This window comes from Peromyscus leucopus, chromosome 7, assembly GCF_004664715.2.
Source record: "Peromyscus leucopus breed LL Stock chromosome 7, UCI_PerLeu_2.1, whole genome shotgun sequence".
NCBI lineage: Eukaryota > Metazoa > Chordata > Mammalia > Rodentia > Cricetidae > Peromyscus > Peromyscus leucopus.
Window position 1 is genome coordinate 55250280 of NC_051069.1, and position 23272 is coordinate 55273551.

Here is a 23272-nt window from a genome sequence, read left to right on the forward strand (position 1 = left end):
GCCACGTGGGTGGGCGTGGCTGTGTGGGTGGACTTTGTGGTGGGCGGGCCCCGGGAGGGGCGGTTCCCGGCTCGTCCCTAGGCTTTGAGCTGGCGGAAGAGATAGGCAGGACCTTGAACCTGTGCTCCTGAGTGGAAAGAAGGCATTCCTGCAAGCGCGAAGGCACTGCGCGTCAGGTGAGCGTCCGTATGTTGGGGGGTCGAGCCTACAGTGTGCCGAGTTCCCCCTCAGACGAAGGGTGCCGGGTGTTGTGGGCACCCCACCATCCAGGAGTTAGCTCCCAGCAGGCATGAGCTGCCTCCTTCAGATCCTGAGTAAACCAGTTTAGCTGGGGTTGCTTTTAACCCTTACAGTACTTTCTTTTCAATGCTCAGCTGGTTTGTGTTATTTTCCATGCTGCACCTCTGTATTGTGTGACAAGCCCAGAGCTGCCGTCCGTGCTGCACCTCTGTATTGTGTGACAAGCCCAGAGCTGCCGTCCATGCTGCACCTCTGTATTGTGTGACAAGCAAGCACAGAGCTGCTTGCCCTTAGTCAGCGCTTATTATCATTTTACGATTGGACACACCTTAAAAGTAAGGTCTTGCTCTACTTGCGAGTGCCAGTGCAGTCGCTGTGAGCTCCCAGACAGGTATCTCAAGCTGTCACATTCAGAGCCCATGTGCTGTGAAAGGACAGGGGGCAAAGTCAAAATACAGGGTCCTGTTCAAAACGAGAGAGACAGATAGCTGGGCACCGTGGCAAATCCTAGACCCGGGAAGTCTGAGGAAGGAGGGTTGCCAGGCCAGCCTAGACTACATGGTGAGACCCTGACTCAAAAACACATTTTTCCGCCCTATGTAAAGAAAAATTAGAATTACTAGCGCAAGTTTTACCATCTTTCGTTATGTTGGTACTGCCAGTGCATAAGAGCTTAATGTGCAGGGGATGGGGGAGCGGCAAACGCCTTTAATCCCAGCACTTGGGAGGCTGAGGCTTGCAGCCTCATGAATCGAGGCCAGCCTGGGCTATGGAGCAAATTCCAGGACAGCCAGGGCTACACAGAGAAACCCTGTCTTGAACAACCAAATAAGAAAAAAGAAAAGAACGTAATGAGTGGAATTGTTGTGAGGTGGTCACCAGAGCACTGTTCAGACACGGGTTTAAGCCAATAGGAAGTCTTGACTAGCTGGGTGCTCTGGATCCCAGTGTAGCACCGAGCCTTTCTTAGGGTCAGCTTTTAAGCATAGAAACCATATTCTGGACGACACACTTCAGTTAAAGTGGACAGTTAGCCAGAAGCAGAACTACAGAAGCTAAAAAGCAAGGTCAGTGCATTTGAGACTGTCCCAGAACTGCGGACTGTGGTGGATTCGCCTTTTAGTTTGGGCTGGTGGTACTGTCCACGTGCCAACTTTTACAGCCTGAATGGCACTTCCATCACCGAGTCAGTTGTCCTCAGGTCTTAGGGCCCTGTTACAGAATCACTGCAGTTTGGATTTCTGCCTCATAACTTGTACAAGTTACGTATTTGTTACTGTAGCTGTGGAACCATGTACAAAACACACTCACCTTCCTTTTACTTCCTGATCCTTGCACGTTTTGCCTGTAACCTGGAATTCTGCAGCACCTACTATGCTAGACATGGCAACTCTACCAGGATTAAGTTCTAATGGGACATCACAAACACCTTATTAGGCCAGGTGGCGGCGGTGGTGGTGGCGGCGGCGGCAGCGCACACTTTTACTCCCAGCACTCGAGAGGCAGAGGCAGGTCAGTCTTTGAGTGGAGGCCAGCCTGATCCACAGACAGGACAGCAAGGGTTACACAGAGAAGCACTGTCTCGAAAAAACAAAACAACCCCCCCAGCTTATTCCATATGTGATGAAGGACATGCCTTGGCCCTACTCATGTTTCTCTATCCTGTGAGTTTTCAAACACAGTTCAGATGTAAAGTTGTTGGCCTAGAGATACAGCTCAATTACAGGGAGCTTGCTGAGCAAACATAGCCCCGAGTTCAGTGCCTGGCACCACACACACACACACACACACACACACACCAAAACCCACAACTGAATGTGTGGTTCGATACATACAGATCTATATGAATATGGGGTCCTGTGTGACTGACTGTACAATTTGCACAGCTGTGAGACCAGACGCCCCTGCCTCTGCCTCTGCTGGAACTAAACATGTGCACCACCACGCCTGGTGTGGATCTGCTTTTGAATTCTGTTTCTGTATTTAACAGCTGTTTGATCTTGGGTAAATCCTATGTCCTTCCTGACCTGTTTCCTCTCCTGTGCACCTGTGCAATGAGAAGTGTAATGCAAGTCTGTCATGGACTTGAGAATTTGAGAGACTTTAAAGGGTGTGACAGTTTGTGACTTATACCTTCAATCATGGCGCTCAGCTTGGTTGCCACAGTTGGCCCATTGTGCTGCGCTCTCTCTCTCTCTCTCTCTCTCTCTCTCTCTCTCTCTCTCTCTCGTTAGCTTCCTGCCTGTTCGCCCTTCTCTACCTCTCTCTGAGCCACCGACCCCCCCACTTCGGTCAGGAGAGTAAGTATTTGCTTTCATCTGGCTAGAGGCTGTTCTGGAGCCTCTCTGGCTTTAGTGGACACTAAACTCCACACACACTCTGTGTGTCGTAACTCCAACCCCACCCTCCACACGCACACACACACACACACTCTGTCCCATGTTCTCCCCTGCTGTCAGCCTGCATGAACTCTACATTTCTAAGGATATCTTTGAATCTAATTTGAATTCTTATTCCTCCTGTGAGCATAATAATTGAAAGTGCTTTCATTTTTCTCCATATATACTGAATTATATTAAGGCCAAGTTTGGAGGCACACATAAAATCCCAGCACCCAAGAGGTTCAAACAGGAGGAGCACTGTTCCAGACTAGCTTGGGCCAAAAAGAAAATAAAAATAATCAACAATGGATGAATATGCTGTTCGTCGTGCAGACTTTGGTGTGTTCTTACATTAGGAAGTACCTGCTAGTTACCTGACACAGACTGTGAGGTTACGTGGAACGTCTGGGTAAGGAAAGTGTGAGAGCTGTTTGTATATGATGTACCAATCTTAAAGTATTTCAAAAGAAAAGTACGATGTTTGAGTTCGAAACAAAGATCACTCCACTGAAAAGGATGTTTAGAGTAATTCAAGTACGATTATACCAGTTGGGGCCCATTTTCAATAGTTACTTGGCTTCATTTGAAAAACAAGAGTAAATGTGTTAAATAACTAAAGGGCAATAAAACCTGATGTTCGTAGGTACTCAAGTAATTGTCACCTATTTAAGCTACTTTGGAGACTGAGGCAGGAGGATGATTTGCAAGGGTAATGTAGGGATCCTATGTCTTAAAAGAAAACTATAAATGTCAGGTGCTAAATATGTGCAATGGCATGTTCATGGACAATATATGTTCTGAAAGTGTAGTCAAAAATAGAAATTGCACCCAGCACTCGGGAGGCAGAGGCAGGCGGATCTTTGTGAGTTCAAGGCCAGCCTGGTCTACAGAGCAAGATCCAGGAAAGGCGCAAAGCTACACAGAGAAGAAACCCTGTCTCGGAAAAAAAAAAAAATAGAAAAAATTGCAGGTCAGCAAGATAGCTTAGGAGTTAAAAGCATTTTTCGACAAACCTGATAACCTGAGTTTGATCCCTGGAACCCACACAGTGGAAAAAGAAAACTGACTTCTGCAAGTTGTCCTCTGACCTCCACATGTGTGCTGTGGCATATATACACACACATGTACACACAAATAAATAAATATTTTAATGAAATCATTTTTAAAACTCCTGTGCCTAAGAAACCCATGAACCTGGAAAATATTTCCAGAGATTCTAGGCTAGAGAAACGGCTCCACAGTTAAAAGTGTGTATGGCTTTCCAACAGTACTGAGTTCCATTCCCAGCACACAGGTCAAAGCTTCCCTTTTAAACCAGGTATGAATTCGCTTTTAATCCTAGCACTGGAAACACAGAGGCAGGCAGGAGGAGCTCTGTGAGTTGGAGGAGGAGTTCCATTATGCAGACAGGGTGTGGATATCCTGCCTCAGAACAAAAAACGAAAGAAACCCACAAGAGATCTGAGGGACCCACTTTTTTCTTGCTGCTTGGGCACTTTTAAACCCCACAGTTTGGATTAAAGAAGTGTTCCATTAACATATTTTTTTTTTTTTGGTTTTTCAAGACAGGGTTTCTCTGTGTAGCTTTGCGCTTTCTGAACTCGCTTTGGAGACAGGCTGCATCGAACTCACAGAGATCGCCTGGCTCTGCCTTCCGAGTGCTGGGATTAAAGGCGTGCGCCACCACCGCCCAGCCTTCCATTAACAATATTAAAGACTACTCCCGTGGTGCTCTGAGAGGCAAAATGCCCTTAGTGATTTGACTGTCCTAGGCTGTGATTGGCCTTGCCATCATCTCCTCACCCCTCCTTTTCCTTCCCTGAATAGCTCTGGTCATCTCACTCCGCTTGTCAGCCTCACCTCCTGAACGGGGTGTGTGTGTGTGTGTGTGTGTGTCTGTCTGTCTGTCTGTCTCTGTGTCTCTGTGTCCATTTCCCTGTGTGTGTGTGTGTGTGTGTGTGTGTGTGTGTGTGGTCTTTGCATATTTGTGTCCATTTTCTGTAAAGTGCTCTTGCTGTGCATTTTTGAGAAACTTAAGATTATAATTGGTTAGGTTATTAGATTAATTTAATGTTAAAAGTATTTACCAAGTAAGTATGTTTATTTATAAATTAAAGTAAAAATTTGACTTTCAGAATCTATTCATTCCATAGGTTTCCATTTCAATTGGTAACTAAAATTGTCTCTTATTAAAATGATAGATAAGAGGAATGATTTGAATGTAAACAAATGAAATTTTACAACATATCCTATAATATAATTTTGTAGCTTCAGGGAAGAAATAAAACAAACTCCTGGTGTCCTGTTTTTCTATTAAAATGCAGCTTTTGGTATTTTGTTGTTACTGAGATCCACTTTTAGAGTCAAATTTGTTCTCCATTGAGAAATAATAATAAGGGTAGTCAGGCCAGCAAGATGGCTTTGTGGGTAAAGGTACTTACCATCAAGAGTGACTGTCTGAGTCCAGTCCCCAACATCCACACGGTGGAGAGAGAACCAACTCCTGTAAGTTGTCCTGTGAGCTCCACAGGTGTGCTGTGATGTACACACACACACACACACACACACACACACACACACACACAAATAAATAAATGCAATATTAAAAACAACTTATTAGGGCTAAGACAATTAACTTCTAGTTTAAATGTCAAATAGAGAGTAGAAAAAAGTGATCTATCATATGTTTTCTATATAGGTAAAACAGTGTAGAATCTTGTAAATGGTGCATACCTACACACATGAACAGAGTTCAACCACTTGTTTGTGATCCTTAGTACCTATCTTTTGTTTCCAGACCACATTCTTAGACCCTCTGTTAGAAAAGCCCAGGTTCGAGCTGAGTACAGCACCCAGTGAACAGTGCTTTCCTGGCATGCCCGAGGCCCTGGCTCCATCTCAGAACTGAACACAGAAACGAAGAAGAACAGGTTCAAATACAGTATTGGGCTGGGACATAGCACTCAGCTGAGGCCCTGGGTTCTACATACAACACTGCCAGGAAGCGGGGAGGGGAAGGAGGGAGGGAGGGAGGGAGGGAAGAACAGAAAAACGGACTGAAAGGGAGACGAGGGAAGAGAGTGGGGAGAGGTCCCTCTCCTCCTGCTCACATGGAGTGGACATGGCGCTGTGTTTGGGGCACTTTGCCCCCTTACATAAGTGAGCTCTGAGGATGTGGAACCTCGATGGCCTTTGCCTTCATCAAGTAACTGAACTCTGGTACTCATTTCCAGAACCCCCGGGGACTGTTGGTGCTGGTGCCCTGTGACCTCTCGTGATTGTTCGCCAACAGCTGCTGTGTTTGAGCAACCTTGCTGAGAAGAAGAAAATGGCTTGTATTGAGTTTTCTTTTCATGTGCCAAGTCTGGAGGAGCTTGCTGAAGGTAAAAATGATGTTAGCCTTGGGATTTTAATGATTGTCCCAGGAAATAAAACCAAAAGATCCCTGAGATACATATGTAGCTAATTACCTATCTGTATCTTATTGAAATGGTACTTTTGATACAGGAATTTCCGTTTCAGTATCTGTTCAGTATTATTTTTAAATTTAAAAAATCCAAAATTCTATCTCTCAAAAATAAAAGAAAGCAACTCTTATAAGTTTTTATGCTATGTTATAAGCATTTTCACTTATTAGTCCATCTTATGGAAGTTGTTTAATTTCAAGATCCTTAGCATCACATAAAACTGCACATAATACCTTAAAAGCTGGTCCTCTCTACATACTGACACGTATTCAGAGTTTTAAATTTTTTGAAAGATGATTATAGATAAATTCAAAATTCCTTTTGTTCCCAACCCTTGTGGTGGTTCCTTCTCTGCTTATTTGTCCTAGAAGTAACCATCATATCTCATTTATAGTGATCTTGTTGTGCAATGAAAACTAGCAGAGAGTTGTGCAATATTAACAATAACAGTATTCTTTAAATATATAGTTTGCTGGAGCTGGAGAGATGGGTCAGTGGTTAAGAGCACTGGCTGAACTCAAGTGACTTGAGTTCCATTTCCAGAACTCCCATAGCTCACAATTGTCTGTAATTGTCAGTTCTAGGGGATTCAGTGCCCTCTGCTGGCCTTCAGCCCCAGACGGTGCACAGACATACATGCAGGCAAAACACTCACACATTACAGATAGATAGATAGACAGACAGATAGATAGATAGATAGATAGATAGATAGATAATCTACTATTTTTGCTCATAGTATTGCTCATAGTCCCAAATATACTTTGCCTGCCTCCTTATTCACAGATTGTCAATTCACTTACTCAAATTTGTCTGTGGATATTTCTTGTGTTTTGTTTACCTTGTTCAAACAAGAATTTAAGGAAGTTCCCCCAATCTAAACCAGAGAAGGAAAAAGATGATTGAATACACAAAATGAAGCCCAGAAGGTATGCATTCAAACCTTTGATGTCTCAGGATCTGCCCTGTCCTTGATGTGGTTAGCTTCCATTCTGTGGAACTCCTGTCTCTGTAACGGTCCTATACTTCTCACAGTGTGCTACCTGGTAGTTAACTGTTCTTGAAGAGACTGAGACTCAAACATGTACCTGCTTTTTGCTTTTTTTAAATTGCTTTCCTATACTATCTTTCTGATCCTTAAAAATATATTGCTCATAGGGCTGATGAAATGGCCCAGTGGGTAAAGATGCTTGTAGCACAAGTAGGACAACCTGACTTCCATCCCTGGGACCAACCTAGTGGAAGAAGAGAACCAATTTCACAAGTTGTCACCTAATCTCTACATGCACCTTAGCGTGCATGGGCATGCATGTTCTATAAATAAACAAAATACATATATTTCTGTTAAATTGATCTGCACTGTACTAGTCTCCCTAGTCATGGAAGAGCCTGTTCTTGTTGGCAAAGCTGTAGTTGGTTTTTGTTTTTTTTACTCTTTTGGCTCTTTGCTCTTTTTGGGGGGCCTGCCCCCCAGCTCCCAAATAAATACACATGGAATCTTATTTTTACTTATGAGTTTCCGGCCTTATCATGGTTTACTCCTGACCAGCTTTTCTTAAATTATCCTGTCTACCCTTTGCCTCTGGGCTTTTACCTATCTCTATTTCTGTATATCTTTTCTTTCCTTCTTATTCTGTGTCTGGCTGGGTGGCTGGGTGGCTGGCCCTTTCTTTTCTCACTTCTTCAACCCACTTGCTCCTAGATCTTCTTTCTGTTTATCCTCTCTGCCTGCCAGCCCAGCCTATCCTTTCTCCTGCACTGCTATTGGCCGTTCAGCTCTTTATTAGACAATCAGGTTTTTAGACAGGCAAAGTAACACAGCTTCACAGAGTTAAACAAATGCAACATGAAAGAATGCAACACATCTTTGCATCATTAAAACAAATGTTCCATAGCATAACAAATGTAGCACATCTTAAAATAATATTCCAAAGCCAGGTGGTGGTGGCACACACCTTTAATCCCAGCACTTGGGAGGCAGAGGCAGGCGGATCTCTGTGAGTTCGAGGCCAGCCTGGTCTACAGAGTGAGATCCAGGAAAGGCACCAAAGCTACACAGAGAAACCCTGTCTCAAAAAACCAAAATAATAATAACAATAATCATCATCCATAACACAAAGCTGTCACTCACTTAATTGGTATCAGATTCTGATTTTCACAGGTATCATTCTTCTCTGGTAAGGAGCTATGGGATACCAGGTTATTGGACATACTTTTATAAGTTATTATTAAAATTCTCTTGAACAGGGTCAGGAAGATCTCTCTCTAAGTTTGAGGCCAGCCTGGTCTATGTAATAAGTTCCAGGACAGTGAGACCTCTTTCAAAAAAACCAGTAAAATAAAATAAAGTTCTTGAAGAAAAAAGTTCTGGAATGTTAAGACACTATGTTTTTCTACATTTGTATTATGGTATAATGCACCTACAATAAAGTATAGTGCTTGCAGAATGTGAGCACCACACTTAATGTGTGATGGTTTGAACAAGGATGGCCCCATTTGTGTTTGAATGCTTGGCCTTGCTGGAGGATGTGTGTCAGTATTGGGGTGGGCTTTGAGGTCTCAGAAGCTCAAGCCAGTTCTCTGCCTGGTGCCTGCATATTCATATGCAGAACTCTCAGCTTCTTCTCCAGCACCATGTCTGCCTGCATGCTGCCATGCTTCCTGCCATGATGATAATGGACTAAACTTCTGAACTGTAAGCCAGCCCCAATTAAATATTTTCCTTTATAAGAGTTGCCATGGTCATGATGTCTCTGCACAGAAATAAAACCCTAACTACATAACTACCATTCAAGTCAAAATATATATTCAGCATGTATATCCTTGTGGGGAAGCAAATGTTGTTCTAAGTCTCTGTCTTTTTATTTTACCAATAAAGACTCAGGAGCCAGATGCTGGAATGAAAATCTGCTAGCTCAGAGAGGCAGAGAAAGCAGCCGGTTGACCTTCCTCCTCTGCCGTCTTAGAAAGAGATTTTTCTCCTAGTCTGTCTGAAACAAAAACTCCTCCAACTCCCTTCTACTTCTTGTGCCTCTCTCTCTGACCTCCTGACTTCCCTTCACTCTCTATGATTACTTCCCGTCAACTGGTTGCTTGCCCCTCCTCTTGACCTATGTTGATTTTATTTAAATAACGCAGTCTCAGGGTTCACAGTGTGATCAGATATCCAGCAACACTTGTCTGTAACCTCCACGAAACATGTGGCTTGAAATCCCTTTCATTGGGTTTTTGAAATCCCCTCCTCAAGGGAAGCTAGCCCTTACTTACTTGTGTGCCATCTGCTTCCTTTCTGCACGTCTTAGTCACTGCTCTGTTGCTGGGAAGAGACACCAGGACAAGACATGACTAACTGTCCTTCACATCATAGAAAAGAGGGACAGACCCAGGGCTTACCCAGGCACCATGGCAGCTCCTATAAAAGAGCATTTAACTGGGGCTTGCTTACAGTTTTAGAGGATTAGTCCATGGTCACCTTAGAGGGAAGCAGACAGGCATGGTGCTGGCGCAGAAGCTGAGAGCTTTGCATCCTGACCCAAGGCTGCAGGAAGAGAGAGAGAGAAACTAGGCCTGACAAGGGCTTTGGAAACCTCAAAGCCCACTCCCAGTGACACACCTCCTCCTTAAGGCCACACTTTCTAATCCTTCTCAGACAGTTCTACTCCCTGGTAACTAAGCATTCAAATATATGAGACTATGGGGGGCCACTCTTCTATAAACCACGACACCAAGGTTAGCAATTATTGGTAAGTATATGTCATAGAGTACATTATATCTTCTGATCATGTCAAAGTCTAATTTTATTCATCAGTAAGACCATTCCTCAGTTGGTGGTACAGGTCACTGGTAGACTGCTTTGTGTCGAAGTCCTGGGTCCATCCCTCCTTTTTTTTTTTTTTTCTTTTTTAGTTTCTCATAACAGAGTTTCTTTGTATAGCCCTGCCTGTCCAGGGAACTCACTCTGTAGACCAGGCTGGCCTCGGACTCCCAGAGATCCACCTGTCTCTGCCTCCCGAGTGCTGGGATAAAAGGTGTGCGGTGCGCCACCACCCTGACCCATCCCTCTTTTTTTAGTGGTCTAAGTTTGAAGGAAGACTTAGTATATGGTGGCCAGATTTTGCCTAATGCTAAATCCCTCCTTTGCTTGTCTTTTATTAGTTTTGCAGAAGGGGCTGACGGACAACTTTGCTGATGTCCAGGTTTCCGTGGTTGACTGCCCAGATTTAACAAAGGAGCCATTTACCTTTCCTGTAAAAGGTGCGTAGTCTTAAAAAAAAATGGTTTCAGTTTTCAGCCATACTCTTCTTCAAAAACCAGTATTATTTTCCTCTATGAATAAAGGCTGTTGTTACAACTTTCAGGCTCAATTTGGCTTAGTTTCTGTGGGCCAGATTTCATTGTGTGTTCATAATCCTTCATGAACGTTTGGTTATGTAACATACTCAGTAGGCTAAAATTTGAGAGCACAAGAATTTTGTTTTTAACTTCCCAATTGACTTATGAAAACTTCTTTTTGGGGCCTGGAGAGATGGCTCAGAGGTTAAGAGCATTGGCTGATCTTCTGGGGGGGTCCTGAGTTCAATTCCCAGCAACCACATTCAGTTCTCATCTGTAATGAGATCTGGTGCCCTCTTCTGGCAGGCAGGCATACATGCAAACAGAACACTATATATAATAATCTTAACAACAAAACTTCCTTTAATTTTTGGTTGTATTATTTACTCAAGCTCAGAAAATCTCTTAAGAGGCCTATATTTGGGGCTGGAGAGATGGCTCAGCAGTTAAAAGTGCCTTTGCTCTTTCAGAGGACTCATTTGGTTCCCAGCACCCACATTAGGTGGTTCACAGCTGCCTGTAACTCCAGCTCCAGAGGATCCAAGGCCCTATTCTAGACTCCGAGGGAGTCTGCATTCCTGAGCACATATGCCCACACATACACACATCATACACATAATTTAAAATTAAATAAGCCTCTTTTTAGGGCTTATATTTGATTCATCTATTAAATGCTTAGACCTCTTCAAGAAATTTGTCAAGTTTGAAGTGAGAAGGGAAAGAAATGACCATTGGTTGAGTAAAACAGTCTCAGTGTGACAGACTGGAGCAGACGTGCTGTGGCGGCAGCATTCCAAGGTAAGTGGAGCGTGAGAGAGACTCAGTGAACTCAGGATCGCCCTGCTCAAGACCAAAGGCAGGTCTTGTTTCAAAGTCCAACCCACTTTGATATGCCCTTTGGTAATGAGGGATTAAAGATCAGTGTGTTTTTCTGTTTCTTTTATTATGTTAATTGACATTTGGTTAAAAGTAATCTGCTTGGAATTCTTAGCCACTAGTCCTGCCTCTCCCTCGTGTCTGTGAACCCCATCACCTGGACTAAGCCCCATAATTTACCATAGCCTTAGAGACATTAGATAGGAAAGTTCAGTTTCATGTTGTGGGAGTCGTCCAGCTCCAACAGTCTGTGATTGTAAGTAGACCAGACGGCAGTCTCGAGTCTCAACACCTGAAACCATTAGAAACCATCTCAAAAACGTTTACTTTATGTGTATAAGTGCTTTGTCTGCAGGTGTGAGTGTGCACCTTGTGCATGCCTGGTGTCTGTGAAGGCCAGAAGAGGACGTCAGATCCTCTGAGACTGCAGTTACAGACAGGAGATGGTGGTGGGTGCTGGGAACTGAACCCCGGTCTAGAAGAGTATCCCTGCTCTTGACTGCTGAACCATCTCTCCAGCCCCAGTGAAACCTTGTGAACAAACAAACTAAAATCGCCCCTTTTTTCCTCTCCCTTGTAATCACCTGTGGCTTCTGATTTCATTTTGAAGAATAATTTGTTTCTCCAGCTGCCTTTCTCTGTCTAGCAGACTCTTTAGGATGCTCATCCCAGGATCTTCCCCTCTGCCTCCACCTCTTTTGTATAATCTTCCTGACTTTTTCATCTAATCTTGTCATTTTAACCAGGATCTAGCACCTTTGAAATTTGTCTCAACTGGCTCTCTAGGAGTTTTCAGTTGTGTGTAGCACAGCTCCGCCTGTGGCTCCCTTCCTTCCTGTTCCCTGGACAGCCAGGAGCCCTGCAGGAGTTCCTCCTCCAGCCACCACCATCTCCATCACTCAGTGCACAATCGGGGTGATTTCTGCTCCTCCCCAAACACAGAAGGCACCTGTAAGACTTTGCATCTCTCCTCTATATAACAGCAGGGAGATTACATGTACTTCAGTGAGTGATGTCCCTGCAAGACTTCTCAAGTAAAAGATCATTTCTACTCTGCTTTAAAACAGTGCCTTCTCCCAAATTGTGTCTCACTTCACTGTTATAATAATTACTAAAAATGTAGACAGAGGGGCTGGCAAGGCGGCTCAGCAGTAAAGCCATTGCTGTCAAACCTGATGAGCTGAGTCTGATCCCCAGAACCCACATGGTGGAAGGGGAAGACTCTCACAAGTTGTTCTCTGACCTCCACCGTCACGCACATACGAAATAAATAAATGTAAGAAAGAAAAACATGTAAGTGGGGAGCTGGAGAGATGGCTCAGTGGGTAACGGCTCTTACTGCTCAAGCCTGAGTTCAGATCCCAGCACCCACATAAAAACCTGAAGTTGCCATGTGTACCCAGAACCCCAGCACTCTGGGGCAGATGCAGAAGGTTGCTGGAGATTGCTCCAAGGTCAGTAAAAGACCCTCAAGGAATAAGGTAGAGAGTGATAGAGCAGGTCACCCAGCATTCTCCTCTGGCTTCTGCTTGTGACATACATGTGCAGTATGTGCACATAAACATGTACGGTCACACATACAACACGCTCAGATATATACACATACAATCAATTAATAAATCAAATATATTTTAAAATGTAAGCAGAGACCCTGGGGAGGGGACAGCTTAGTGGCAGGGTATGTTTTTAGCCCTGGGTTCAGTCCTTCACACAAAACAACAACATACCTACACAACTACAGACACAGAAGAACACAGACGCACAGAAACGTCCTAGCATCTGAAGGTTTTCTGTCAGACTTGGTATTTGTATAAACAACTCATAAAAAGATTTCTCACTGGGCAGTAGTGGCGTGCGCCCTTAATCCCAGCACTCTGGAGGCAGAGGCAGGCAGCTCTTTGTGAGTTTGAGGCCAGCCTGGTCTACAGAGTGAGATCCAGGAAAGGTGCAAAGCTACACAGAGAAACCCTGTCTCAAAAAACCACAAAAAAAAAAAAAAAAAAAAAAAAAAAAAAAGATTTCTCAGCATGGATCTAAAGAAGAAAATTCTAGCCGAGCAAAATGTCTTAAAATTTTAAAAATACAACTTATGCCAAAAGAAAGAATACATTTTTTAAAATGAAAATGCCCTTGGCAGGGGAAGATTTCTAAGGGATTACTAGGCAGATGAATTCTAAAAGCTCTACCCACAAGTTGGCCCCTGTCCTCTCAATAACCAGTGGTTGGTATGCCACCAGCCCCAAGCCACGCTCAGTGACAAGTGATGATGTTGCCGGCGGCAGTTGAAGCAGGACAAGAAGGGACCACTTGCACCTTCCCATCCCTATTAGTTCAACCCTGGGATCCTCTTACATCTGTTCCTGATGAGTCAGTGGCTTCTGGAATCTTATACTTGAATGCTGTGTTTGCCTGCTTTTAAGATGGCTTGTGTTTTTTAGGCATCTGTGGGCAAACTAGAATTGCAGAAGTGGGAGGTGTGCCTTACTTAATGCCTCTTGTAAACAAAAAAAAAGTAAGTATGCTTTTATTCTTTGTATTCACAGACTAGAGAAACTGGGTTGACTCCTGTTTGTCACTAAGAGGAAGCAGTGGACTGTTGTAAAATACAAATCAGGAAATTGTTATACTACAACTTCAGTAACTTTTTTCTTTTTATAGGTTTATGACCTAAATGAAATTGCAAAAGAAATAAAGCTGCCTGGAGCTTTTATCCTTGGAGCAGGGGCAGGTCCATTTCAGACGCTTGGGTTCAATTCTGAGGTCAGTGTGTGTATAGTATTGTTATTTGTTCATTTGACATCTGGTTATTCAATGGCCTGTTAAAATCGACTTTTAGCTGGGAGTGCTGGTGCCTACATGTAGTTCTAGCACTTAAGAGGCAGGAGGATTGTGAAAGTTCAAGGCCATCATGGGCTACATAGTGAATTCCAAGCCAGTCTGCGTTACAGTGGGAGAGCCTGTCACAAAGGAAAAATGAAACCACCTTCTTTTTGAGTGAATTGTAAGTAGTTGACGACTCCAGATTGGGAAGTGGACGACACTCCTGATCCAATGCTAAGGAAGTGCCTATCTTCACTTTCCAGTTTTTTAGGAAACAGGTTAAGCCCAAAAGGTAGGGGTGTGTGTGTGTGTGTGTGTGTTGTATGTATTGTGTGTGTATGCATGTGTATTGAGTGTGTCCTTGTTTTTTCAGGCAGAATCAGGCCATGGAGTCCAGACTGGCCTCAAATTCACAGTCATCCTTCTCTGCCTGTCCAGTTCAGGGACTGCCACATCCACTGCACACCTAGTGATTTTTATTCTTACGTATATTAGGATCCCTCACTTCTCTGCAAATCCTTGTTGTCATATAAAAGCAGCTTTGGATTGAAAGAGAAATGGTGGGGATAACTCCATCTTAAAAACCAAACACTAAGAAACTATCAGAGTGAACCAATGGCTACTTAAAAAAGTTAAAGGCTAGTGCTAGTGTGTATCATGCGTGCTATATGTGGCACGTTAATATGTGCCATTTATACTAAGTACAGTATTACTACATATGCCACATGATAGTAAGATACCACTGTTGATTTACATCTTTTGATGATGAGACCAGACTGCCACTCTCTTTTAACCTCACCAGATAGACCGAATGTTCAAAAATCACAGAACCTCTCACAGAAGATATAATTTTCCCAGTGTTCAACATAAAAAAAAGTTAAAATCTATGATTAGACATTTTGAGCCATACATCATGACTCATGCTTGTAATCCTAGTACTTGAGAGGTTGAGCAGGATTACTATAAATTTGAGGTCAGCCTGATCTACATAGGTAGCCAGGATCACAGAATATGACCTTATCTCAAAATATAATTAATTAATTAAATAAGAAGACATTTTGTCAGGTGTTGGGATAGACACAATAGTATTAGAATTGAGGCAAGATGAGTGTATCTGAGTTCGTGAGTTCCATGCCAGCTTAGGCCTCATAGCAAATTACTAAGATACACAGCCAGAGTCGTCTCCAAAAAAGAAGTAAGTGGCTACTCTCCCAGTTCGGTTCCCAGCCCCACATGACAGCTCACAACCGTTCTGTAAGTCCAGTTCCAGGGATCCAGTGCTGCCTTCTGGCCTCTGTGAGCACCGTATCTGCCACACATGTGCAGGTGAAACACTTAGACACATAAAATAAATGACTCAAAGAAAAATTCAAAAACCATTTTATAAGTCATGATCTTTGTGACAAGATCATGGCAGTAGGTAGTTCAAAGGACATACTTTTGGTTCATGGTTTCAGAAGTTTGCGTTCCTCCTGGTTTTCCCGATTGCTTCATCCCTCTGGAGAGAGAGAACAGCAGTGAGGAAGACATGGTGTAACAAAGCTGCTCACCTATGCAGCTGGGCAACAGAGAGCAGGGAGAGGGGAGCCAGCGCCTCTCCAGCCATTAACTCCCACAGAGGGTTAGCCGGTCCCTGAAGTGGCGCTGGGGAATGGTCATGGTGGTGGTGGATTACAGTTTGAAATAAGGGCAGGGAGTGGAGGCCAGTGGGGGAGCCCTGTCCTAGCATGAGCAAAGACCAGCACCACCAAAGTATGGGGACATGTTGGGAAAGAGACCTGCGATAACATTTCTTAAAGTCTGAGAGAAAACGTTTTATTCATTAACACTAAAATTGACTTTTGTATTTCCAGTTCATGCCAGTTGTTCAGACAGCAGGTGAACACAACTGTCCTGTGAACGGAAGTTACTTTGCCCGAATTAACCCTGCAGACGGGACGTGCCTGCTGGAGAAATACAGCCAGAAATACCACGACTTTGGATGCGCACTGCTGGCTAATCTCTTTGCCAGTGAGGGCCAACCTGGCAAGGTGATTATGCCCATCACACCATGCATTCTTTATGTCTTCTCAGCTAAAAATTGAGCTTTTATTGCCCCCAGTACAGTTCTCCAAAGAAAATCAGATGTGCCAATGCCAAAGCTTTTCTATAATTAAATAATATTAATTAATTAATTATTCAGAACGGTGCAGGGAAAGACAAAAATCTTTTTTAAAACCAAAGTTAAGAATATTACTTAGTAAACAGAACACTTTTCTGAGTAGAAGATAACAAGATACTAATCTAGGGTGTTGTCACTTGCATGAATCAATAAGATTGTGCCTACTTACAGATAGTAAATAGACATCTGTTTATTTCGGGATAACACGATTGTGCCGGAAGTGGTCGCTGAAACAAGAAAAGGAGAAGGAGAATCAGTGCCTGCTTCATCTCAGTATTGGCCTCTGTGAGGACTTAGATCTTGAAAGAAGGGCCACTTGAGCTGCCTGAGAACTGAAATAGAGATCTAAAAGTACCCAAGAACGTAGAGAGACCTCATCCAGAATTTTATAGGAAGTGAGGCCTTGTAAACATGTCGTGAGCCCCCATTACCAGAGATGAATCCCGTTAAGCCTGGTAATCCTCAAACTTTTCCCATCTTGGTCTCCAGAGTTCAGTGTAGGACTCAGTTCAAGGACTCATGAATAAGAGTGTTGGAGTCACACATAGCTGGTGTGTGTGTATGTGTGTGTGAGAGAGAGAGAGACAGAGACAGAGAGACAGATTTAATTAAGACAAGGACTGAGACCCCTCAACTCTAATCTGTGCTGAGCAGACAAGAATATTTCCTGGAGGCAGTAAGTTTTATAATGGTACATTTAGGTAGTTATCTACATAGAATCTGACAGTTGGTGAGGTTCTGTGCACCATTTCACCCTCCGCAGGTCATCAAGGTGCAAGCCAAGAGAAGGACAGGACAGCTCAACTTTGTGACTTGCATGAGGCAGACTCTAGAAGAGCACTATGGAAACAAGCCTGTGGGGATGGGAGGCACCTTCGTTGTGCAGAAGGGGAAAGTCAAGGCCCACATCATGGTAAGGGCTCTGTGGCTGCCTGCACAGACACAGAGCTTTTCACCGTTTGTGAGGAAGAGGGGGCAGAGTCTTGCTGGACACTTCAGGCTAGTCTCAAACTTACTTATAGACTGCATTGACTTTGGATTAACACGTCTTTGGCCTCAGCCTCCTAAGTGCTAGGATCACAGATATATACCATTCATGGTAAAAGTTTTTTTTAATTTTCACATGGCCCAACAAACCATCATCAACCCCAGTGTCACAGGAATGTTCCCCTGTGGTTTTTTTGTTCATTTCTGTAAATTTTAGCTCTGACGTTCTATCTTTGCTCCATTGAAGGTAGCTTATATATGGTGCAGAGATCACATAAGCTTCATCCCTCTGCATGTGTGTGTGTCCGTTTTTCCCATTGACGCGTGCTTGACACTCTTGGTGAAAACTCACTCACCCAGGCAGGAGAAATGACGGAGTGGTTAAGAGCACTTGCTGCTCTTGCTGAGGACCTGGGTTCAATTTCCATCCCCCACATAGTGGCTCACAACCTTCATTAACTCCAGTTCCAGGGGATCTGATGCCTTCTTTAGGCTCCACGGGCACCAGGCATGCACATGGTGTACACACATACATGCAGGAAAAACATGAAAACACACAAAATTAAAATAAATACCGTTTTTTAAAAGGAAAGAAATCATTTACCCCCACTCCATGCAAGGCTTTGTTTCTGGCCTCTCTCCTCTGCTGCATTGGTCTGCATGTGTTCTGGTTAGTGTTTGTCAATTTGACATAGGTCGGTCACCTGGGAAGGGAGAACCTCAGCTGAGGAATTGCCTCCATTCGATTGGCCTGTGAGCAAGTCTGTGGGGTATTTTCTCAATTAATGCTTGATATGGGAGGGCCCAGCTCACTATGGGCAGGGTGGTGTAAAAGATAAGGCCTAGCCAGCCACGGAGAGCAAGCCAGTAAGCAGCACTCCTCCGTGGTTGGGCTTCAGTGCCTGCCCCGACTTCCTTCGTGATGGACTGGAAGCTGTAAGGTAAAATACCCCCTCCCTACCGAGGCCTTTGGTTGTGGTTTATCACAGCAGCGGACAGGAGCAGGGAGAACATGCCTGGCTGTGCAGCTGACCCCTGTCAATCACGCTAGCTAAGAAGTGAAAACTTCTCACTTCCTTTACAGATTTGTTTTTAAAATTTCACTGGTATTTCATAGAAAGTTTAGGTGGGTTTGTCCACTTAAAAAGAAAGAAAGAAATCATTAAGATGTAAATAGCAGCTTGGTGTGGTGGTGCATGTCTTTAATCCAGGACTTGGGAACAGAGGCAGGCAGACCTCTGTGAGTGCCAGGCCAGCCAGAGATACATAGTGAGACCAGCATCTAAATAGCGATTACGTTGATTTTCTCTTTGCCATGCTGATGATCAAACCCAGGGCCTCACAGTCACTTTTCCACAGAACCACATCCCTGCAGTGATGAGTCTTGTTACTGGATAGGAGTGGGGTTCTAGGGATAGAAGCCAAGGTCTTACACTCAGGAGGCAAGGACTGTAGTGCTGCTAAGATGCCCTCAGCCCTGACCAAGTCCTCAGACAGTCTTCATGAGTGCCGACATCTCAATCTCCAGTCATCGCTGTCTTCCCTAAGCACAGCACATTCTCCATCCTAACTTCTCCGTGTTTTTATTATTGTGTGTGGTGTATGTGTGAATGCAGGGGCACGCGTGTGGAGATCAGAGGACATTTTCAGAAGTCTGTCCTCAGACTGAGAGTTGCCTGCTCTGGAGGCCTGGAGATAAAGGTTAATGCCCAAATCCCACTTAGACAGACTCTTTGTAGTCCTCTGACCACCATATTGGCACTGTGACACACACACACACCCATCATACACACATACATTAATAATCTTTTTTTTTAATAGAAAGTTGGATTTTTTCTTCCATTGTGCATTTGAGAGGTCAAATTCAGTTTGCAAGGACTTTGACCTGCTAAAGCAAATTGCTGGCCTCACTCTAATTTCTTCCAGCAATTTTTATAGTTTCCTATATATGTTCTCTCACCTCCTTTTTTAAGCTTATTGCAAAGTATTTTATTCTCTTTAATGCCTCTGCCAACTTGCAGGGCCTTGTTTCTCTCTCCACCACTTGCTATTCCTGGCAGCAGTTACGGGGTACAGATCAAACTCACAAGCACTGGGGCCTCAGTGAAGAGGCTTTGACTAGCATGTGCAAGGCCCTGGGTTTGATCCCTAGCACTGGAGAAAAAAACAAAAGACTGGGGTGGAAGGATTGGAAAGGGAAAGCCAAGTAGCTCTGTGATCGAGTGCTGCTGGTCTCATTCCCAGAACTACAGCAGAAACATAGTTTAGAATGGGGAGGGGCTGGGGCCATGGCTCAAGGGTACAGTACTTGCATAAGTATTATCAGGTCCCCAGTTATCACAAAAAATTAAATTAAAATCACACATCAAATGGAAAACATATTCAGCAGAGAGACTGAAGGTCTATGAAAAGTAAAAGCAGATAGTGATTGCCTCACTCCTTCATTGACTTAGGAATTAATTTTAGTTTGTACAAATTGATTGGCCAGCCTTAAAACTGGGGTATGTAATTAATGCCAAAACCATTCAGTGAGATGTATAAAATTTACAATGAAGTCACATTTTAAATGTTTTTAATTCTCATTTAATAGTCGGTGTGTTTTCCTGTTTAACAATTTTCTTTTCGCAGCCAGCAGAGTTTTCTTCCTGCCCATTGACCTCAGATGAAGCTGTTAATAAGTGGTTACATTTCTATGAGATGAAGGCTCCTTTGGTCTGTCTGCCAGTCTTTGTCTCCAAAGACCCGGTGAGTCTTCATCTGCCTCTTATACTCAGTCATAATGCTTGGTGGCATACTCATTTTAAAATAGTTACTTGTTGTGTGGTGTGTGTGTGTGTGTGTGTGTGTGTGTGTGTGTGTGTGTGCACGTGCACTTGCAGCACACGTGTGGAGGTCAGAGAACACCTTGTGAGAGTCACTTCTCTCCCACCATGTGAGTACACAGATCAGACTCGGCTTGTCTGCCTGGGCAGCAAGCACTTGGCCAGCTGGACCATCCTGCCAGCCGAATATGGATTTTGTTATTTAAGCAGGAGGATAGCCTTGTGGATTTTGGGGGTGGGGGTGGGGGTGGGTTTTGTTTGTTTTGTTTTTTTTAGATTTTTATTTATTTACTATGTATATAGTGTTCTGCCTGCATGTATGCCTGCAGGCCAGAAGAGGGCGCCAGATCTCATTACAGATGAGCCACCATGTGGTTGCTGGGAATTGAACTGAGGACCTCTGGAAGAACAGCCAGTGCTCTTAACCACTGAGCCATCATCTCTCCAGCTGGGTGTTTTTTATTTGGTTTTTTGTTTTTGTTTTTGTTTTGAGACAGGGTCTCTCTACACAGCCCTAGCCATCCTAGAATTCACTGTGTAGACCAGGCCACATGCCTCTGGTTCACAAGTCAAGTGTTGGGATTAAAGGCATGTGCCATCACACATGATTTCTTTTTTTAAATTTCTTGACCTCATGCATCAATCCAGGCCACCACCAACTCCTTCTGTAGGCAAGGATGACCTCCTGCCTACATCTGCCTTCTCAGTGCTGAAGTTACAGGCGTGCGTCACCATGCCCAGTTTATGGGAACTGTTCTGAAAGATGAAGGGATGTGTGGCTTTCTACACTCACTGAGTGTTAGGCAGAGCAGATTTTACCTTCAGTAAAGTAAAAGAACAGGCATTGTAAACTACGCAGAAGTTGTTCTATTAAATAATAAAAGAGCTGGGCGTGGTGGAACATGCCTTTAATCCCAGCACTCCCTAGGTTCTCTGTGAGGTTCGGACCAGTGAGACCCTGTCTCAAAAAACCAATAAATAATAATAATAAAGCACAAGATTTGGATCTCTTTCCATTGTGTTTGGAGTTCATCATAGTCTAATGCTACAGGCTAGAAGTAAGTGCTGTCAGCCAGTTGAAAGAAAGTGTCTGCCAAAATAGTGATGGGTAGGCCTTTGGAGCCAGTGGCAGTATCTAAGATTTTGTCTTTACCAGACTGTAAAGTGATCAGTTAGCGGATGACAGTGACAACAGTCTGGAGTAGAAATACTGTAAATGTGGCTGGTGACAGGGCCAGTCCCTGAGCGGAACGCCACACGGGTGTCACAGAGAGCCGAAGCATTTAAACTCCCCAGCTATATTGCAGTTTGTGAAGAAAAAACTAAACGTTGTTACTTTTGAGTGTGTGGGTGCTTTGCCGACATGTGTGTCTATGTACATGTGTGTGCCTGTTGTCCCTGGAGGCCAGAAGAGGGTGTCCGACTCCCTGGAACTGGAGTTACAGATGGCTACAGCTGCCACGTGGGTGCTGAGAATTGCACCGGGTCCTCTGGAAGAGCAGCTGTGCTCTTAACCGCTGAGCCACCTCCCCAGCCCCCTGTGGTGTTCATTTTTAAGTAAGCAGTATGCAGAACAGTCACAGAAAGCTACAGTTTGGGTGAAAATGTTAAGAGTCTTCCCAGAAGGACATAGAGGAAGGTGCTCATGTCTGCTGCCTTGAGGAAAGGAAGGGAAGAACGAGGGAAGTTACATCTCCATGACTGTGCTGACTTACCCTCTTGCATCCTTGGCTTCTCTTACCATGTGACTCCATTGCTTCCTTAAACACTAGTCAGCTGGAAGATGGAACTCAGTGATAGAGCCCTCGCCTGGCATGCCTGAGGCCCTGGATTCAAGCACCAGCACTACAAAACATTTCATTGCAGGTTTAGTGATAGAGGCCTGTGATCTGTCATTCAGGAGATATAGGTCGGAAGATTGAGAGTTCAAAGCTAGTCTCAGCCATGTAGTAAGTTCCTGTCTCAAAGAAACAAAAAGTAGTGTTAAAAAATTTTAAAAGTAACAAAAGGTAGCAGGGGAGTGGTGGTGGTGGTGGTGGTGGTGGTGGTGGTGGTGGTGGTGGTGGTGGTGGTGGTGCACTCCTTTAATCCCAGCACTCAGGAGGCAGAGGATCTCTGTGAGTTGGAGGCCAGCCTGGTTTATGAGATCCAGAACAGGCACCAAAACTACACAGAGAAACCCTGGGGAAAAAAAAAGCTTCTCCTTCCCTTAAATACATTGTAATAAAAATAGTTGGAATCCATACTAACAGACTGTCCGTTGTCCTAGGGGCTCGATTTGCGACTGGAGCACACTCATTTCTTCAGTCATCACGGAGAAGGCGGACATTACCACTATGATACCACCCCAGACACAGTGGAGTATCTTGGCTACTTCTCGCCTGCACAGTTCCTCTATCGCATTGATCAGCCCAAGGAGACCCATGCGTTTGGGAGAGATTAAAGCAGCTGATGCTTGCTTAGAAGAAGAAATGATTAGCTAAGGTTAAATCACTAACTCAGGAGCTGATACTAATTCAAAAATCCACTAGAGGGCCCTGAAGAGAGTGCTTCCATAACAAGCAAGACCCCAGCTTAACCCCCAGCACAGAAGAAAAACAATAAGTAATTTCACTATGTAAATGCTATTTTTATGGCATTTGAAATGCAAGGATATGGATACATGATACTCATATTATTTTGCATCTTTCATGTGAAGGAGATTATTGGGAACAAAGATACATAGGCATACCTCTTGCCTTCTCCTTAAACCTGAACCTTATGCCAAGGACCCCAACCTGGATTTAGCAGGATGGTGGGGAATGGTTGGGAATCCAGAGACCTGTTTCTTCCTCTTCCTAATGGGACTGCATTCAAGAAATCTTATGCGCCGGGCGGTGGTGGCGCACGCCTTTAATCCCAGCACTCAGGAGGCAGAGGCAGGCGGATCTCTGTGAGTTCGAGGCCAGCCTGGGCTACCAAGTGAGTTCCAGGAAAGGCGGAAAGCTACACAGAGAAACCCTGTCTCGAAAAAAAACCAAAAAAAAAAAAAAAAAAGAAATCTTATGCTTTTCAAAAAAAAAAAAAAAAATGACAAGTTACTGTGTGATGGTGGTTAGTGTGTGGTGATGATGATTGGAAAAATTCTTGCTGCTCTGTATCATTAGCCAGAAATCAACTCTCCAACCTTGATAATGTCGACAAGGTGTG

The 23272-nt window shown here is 44.0% G+C and overlaps 1 protein-coding gene across 4 annotated transcripts; it reads left to right on the forward strand.

The window, feature by feature from the left end:
- Positions 1-42: 42 nt before the first annotated feature.
- C7H11orf54 (chromosome 7 C11orf54 homolog) lies at positions 43-22951 on the forward strand. Of its 4 annotated transcripts, XM_037207745.1 has the most exons (11): positions 43-176; positions 2821-3030; positions 5419-5551; positions 5855-6004; positions 10241-10339; positions 13732-13805; positions 13952-14053; positions 15967-16143; positions 17038-17187; positions 19890-20006; positions 22353-22951. In XM_037207745.1, exons 4-11 carry the CDS (start codon positions 5950-5952, stop codon positions 22524-22526), a joined length of 948 nt encoding a protein of 315 aa, XP_037063640.1. In that variant the 5' UTR covers positions 43-176; positions 2821-3030; positions 5419-5551; positions 5855-5949; the 3' UTR covers positions 22527-22951. The 4 variants fall into 4 exon arrangements, with proteins under 4 accessions (XP_037063640.1, XP_028729881.1, XP_037063642.1 ...); XM_028874048.2 differs by lacking the exon at positions 2821-3030; XM_037207747.1 differs by lacking the exons at positions 2821-3030; positions 5419-5551.
- The last annotated feature ends 321 nt before the right edge of the window (positions 22952-23272 follow it).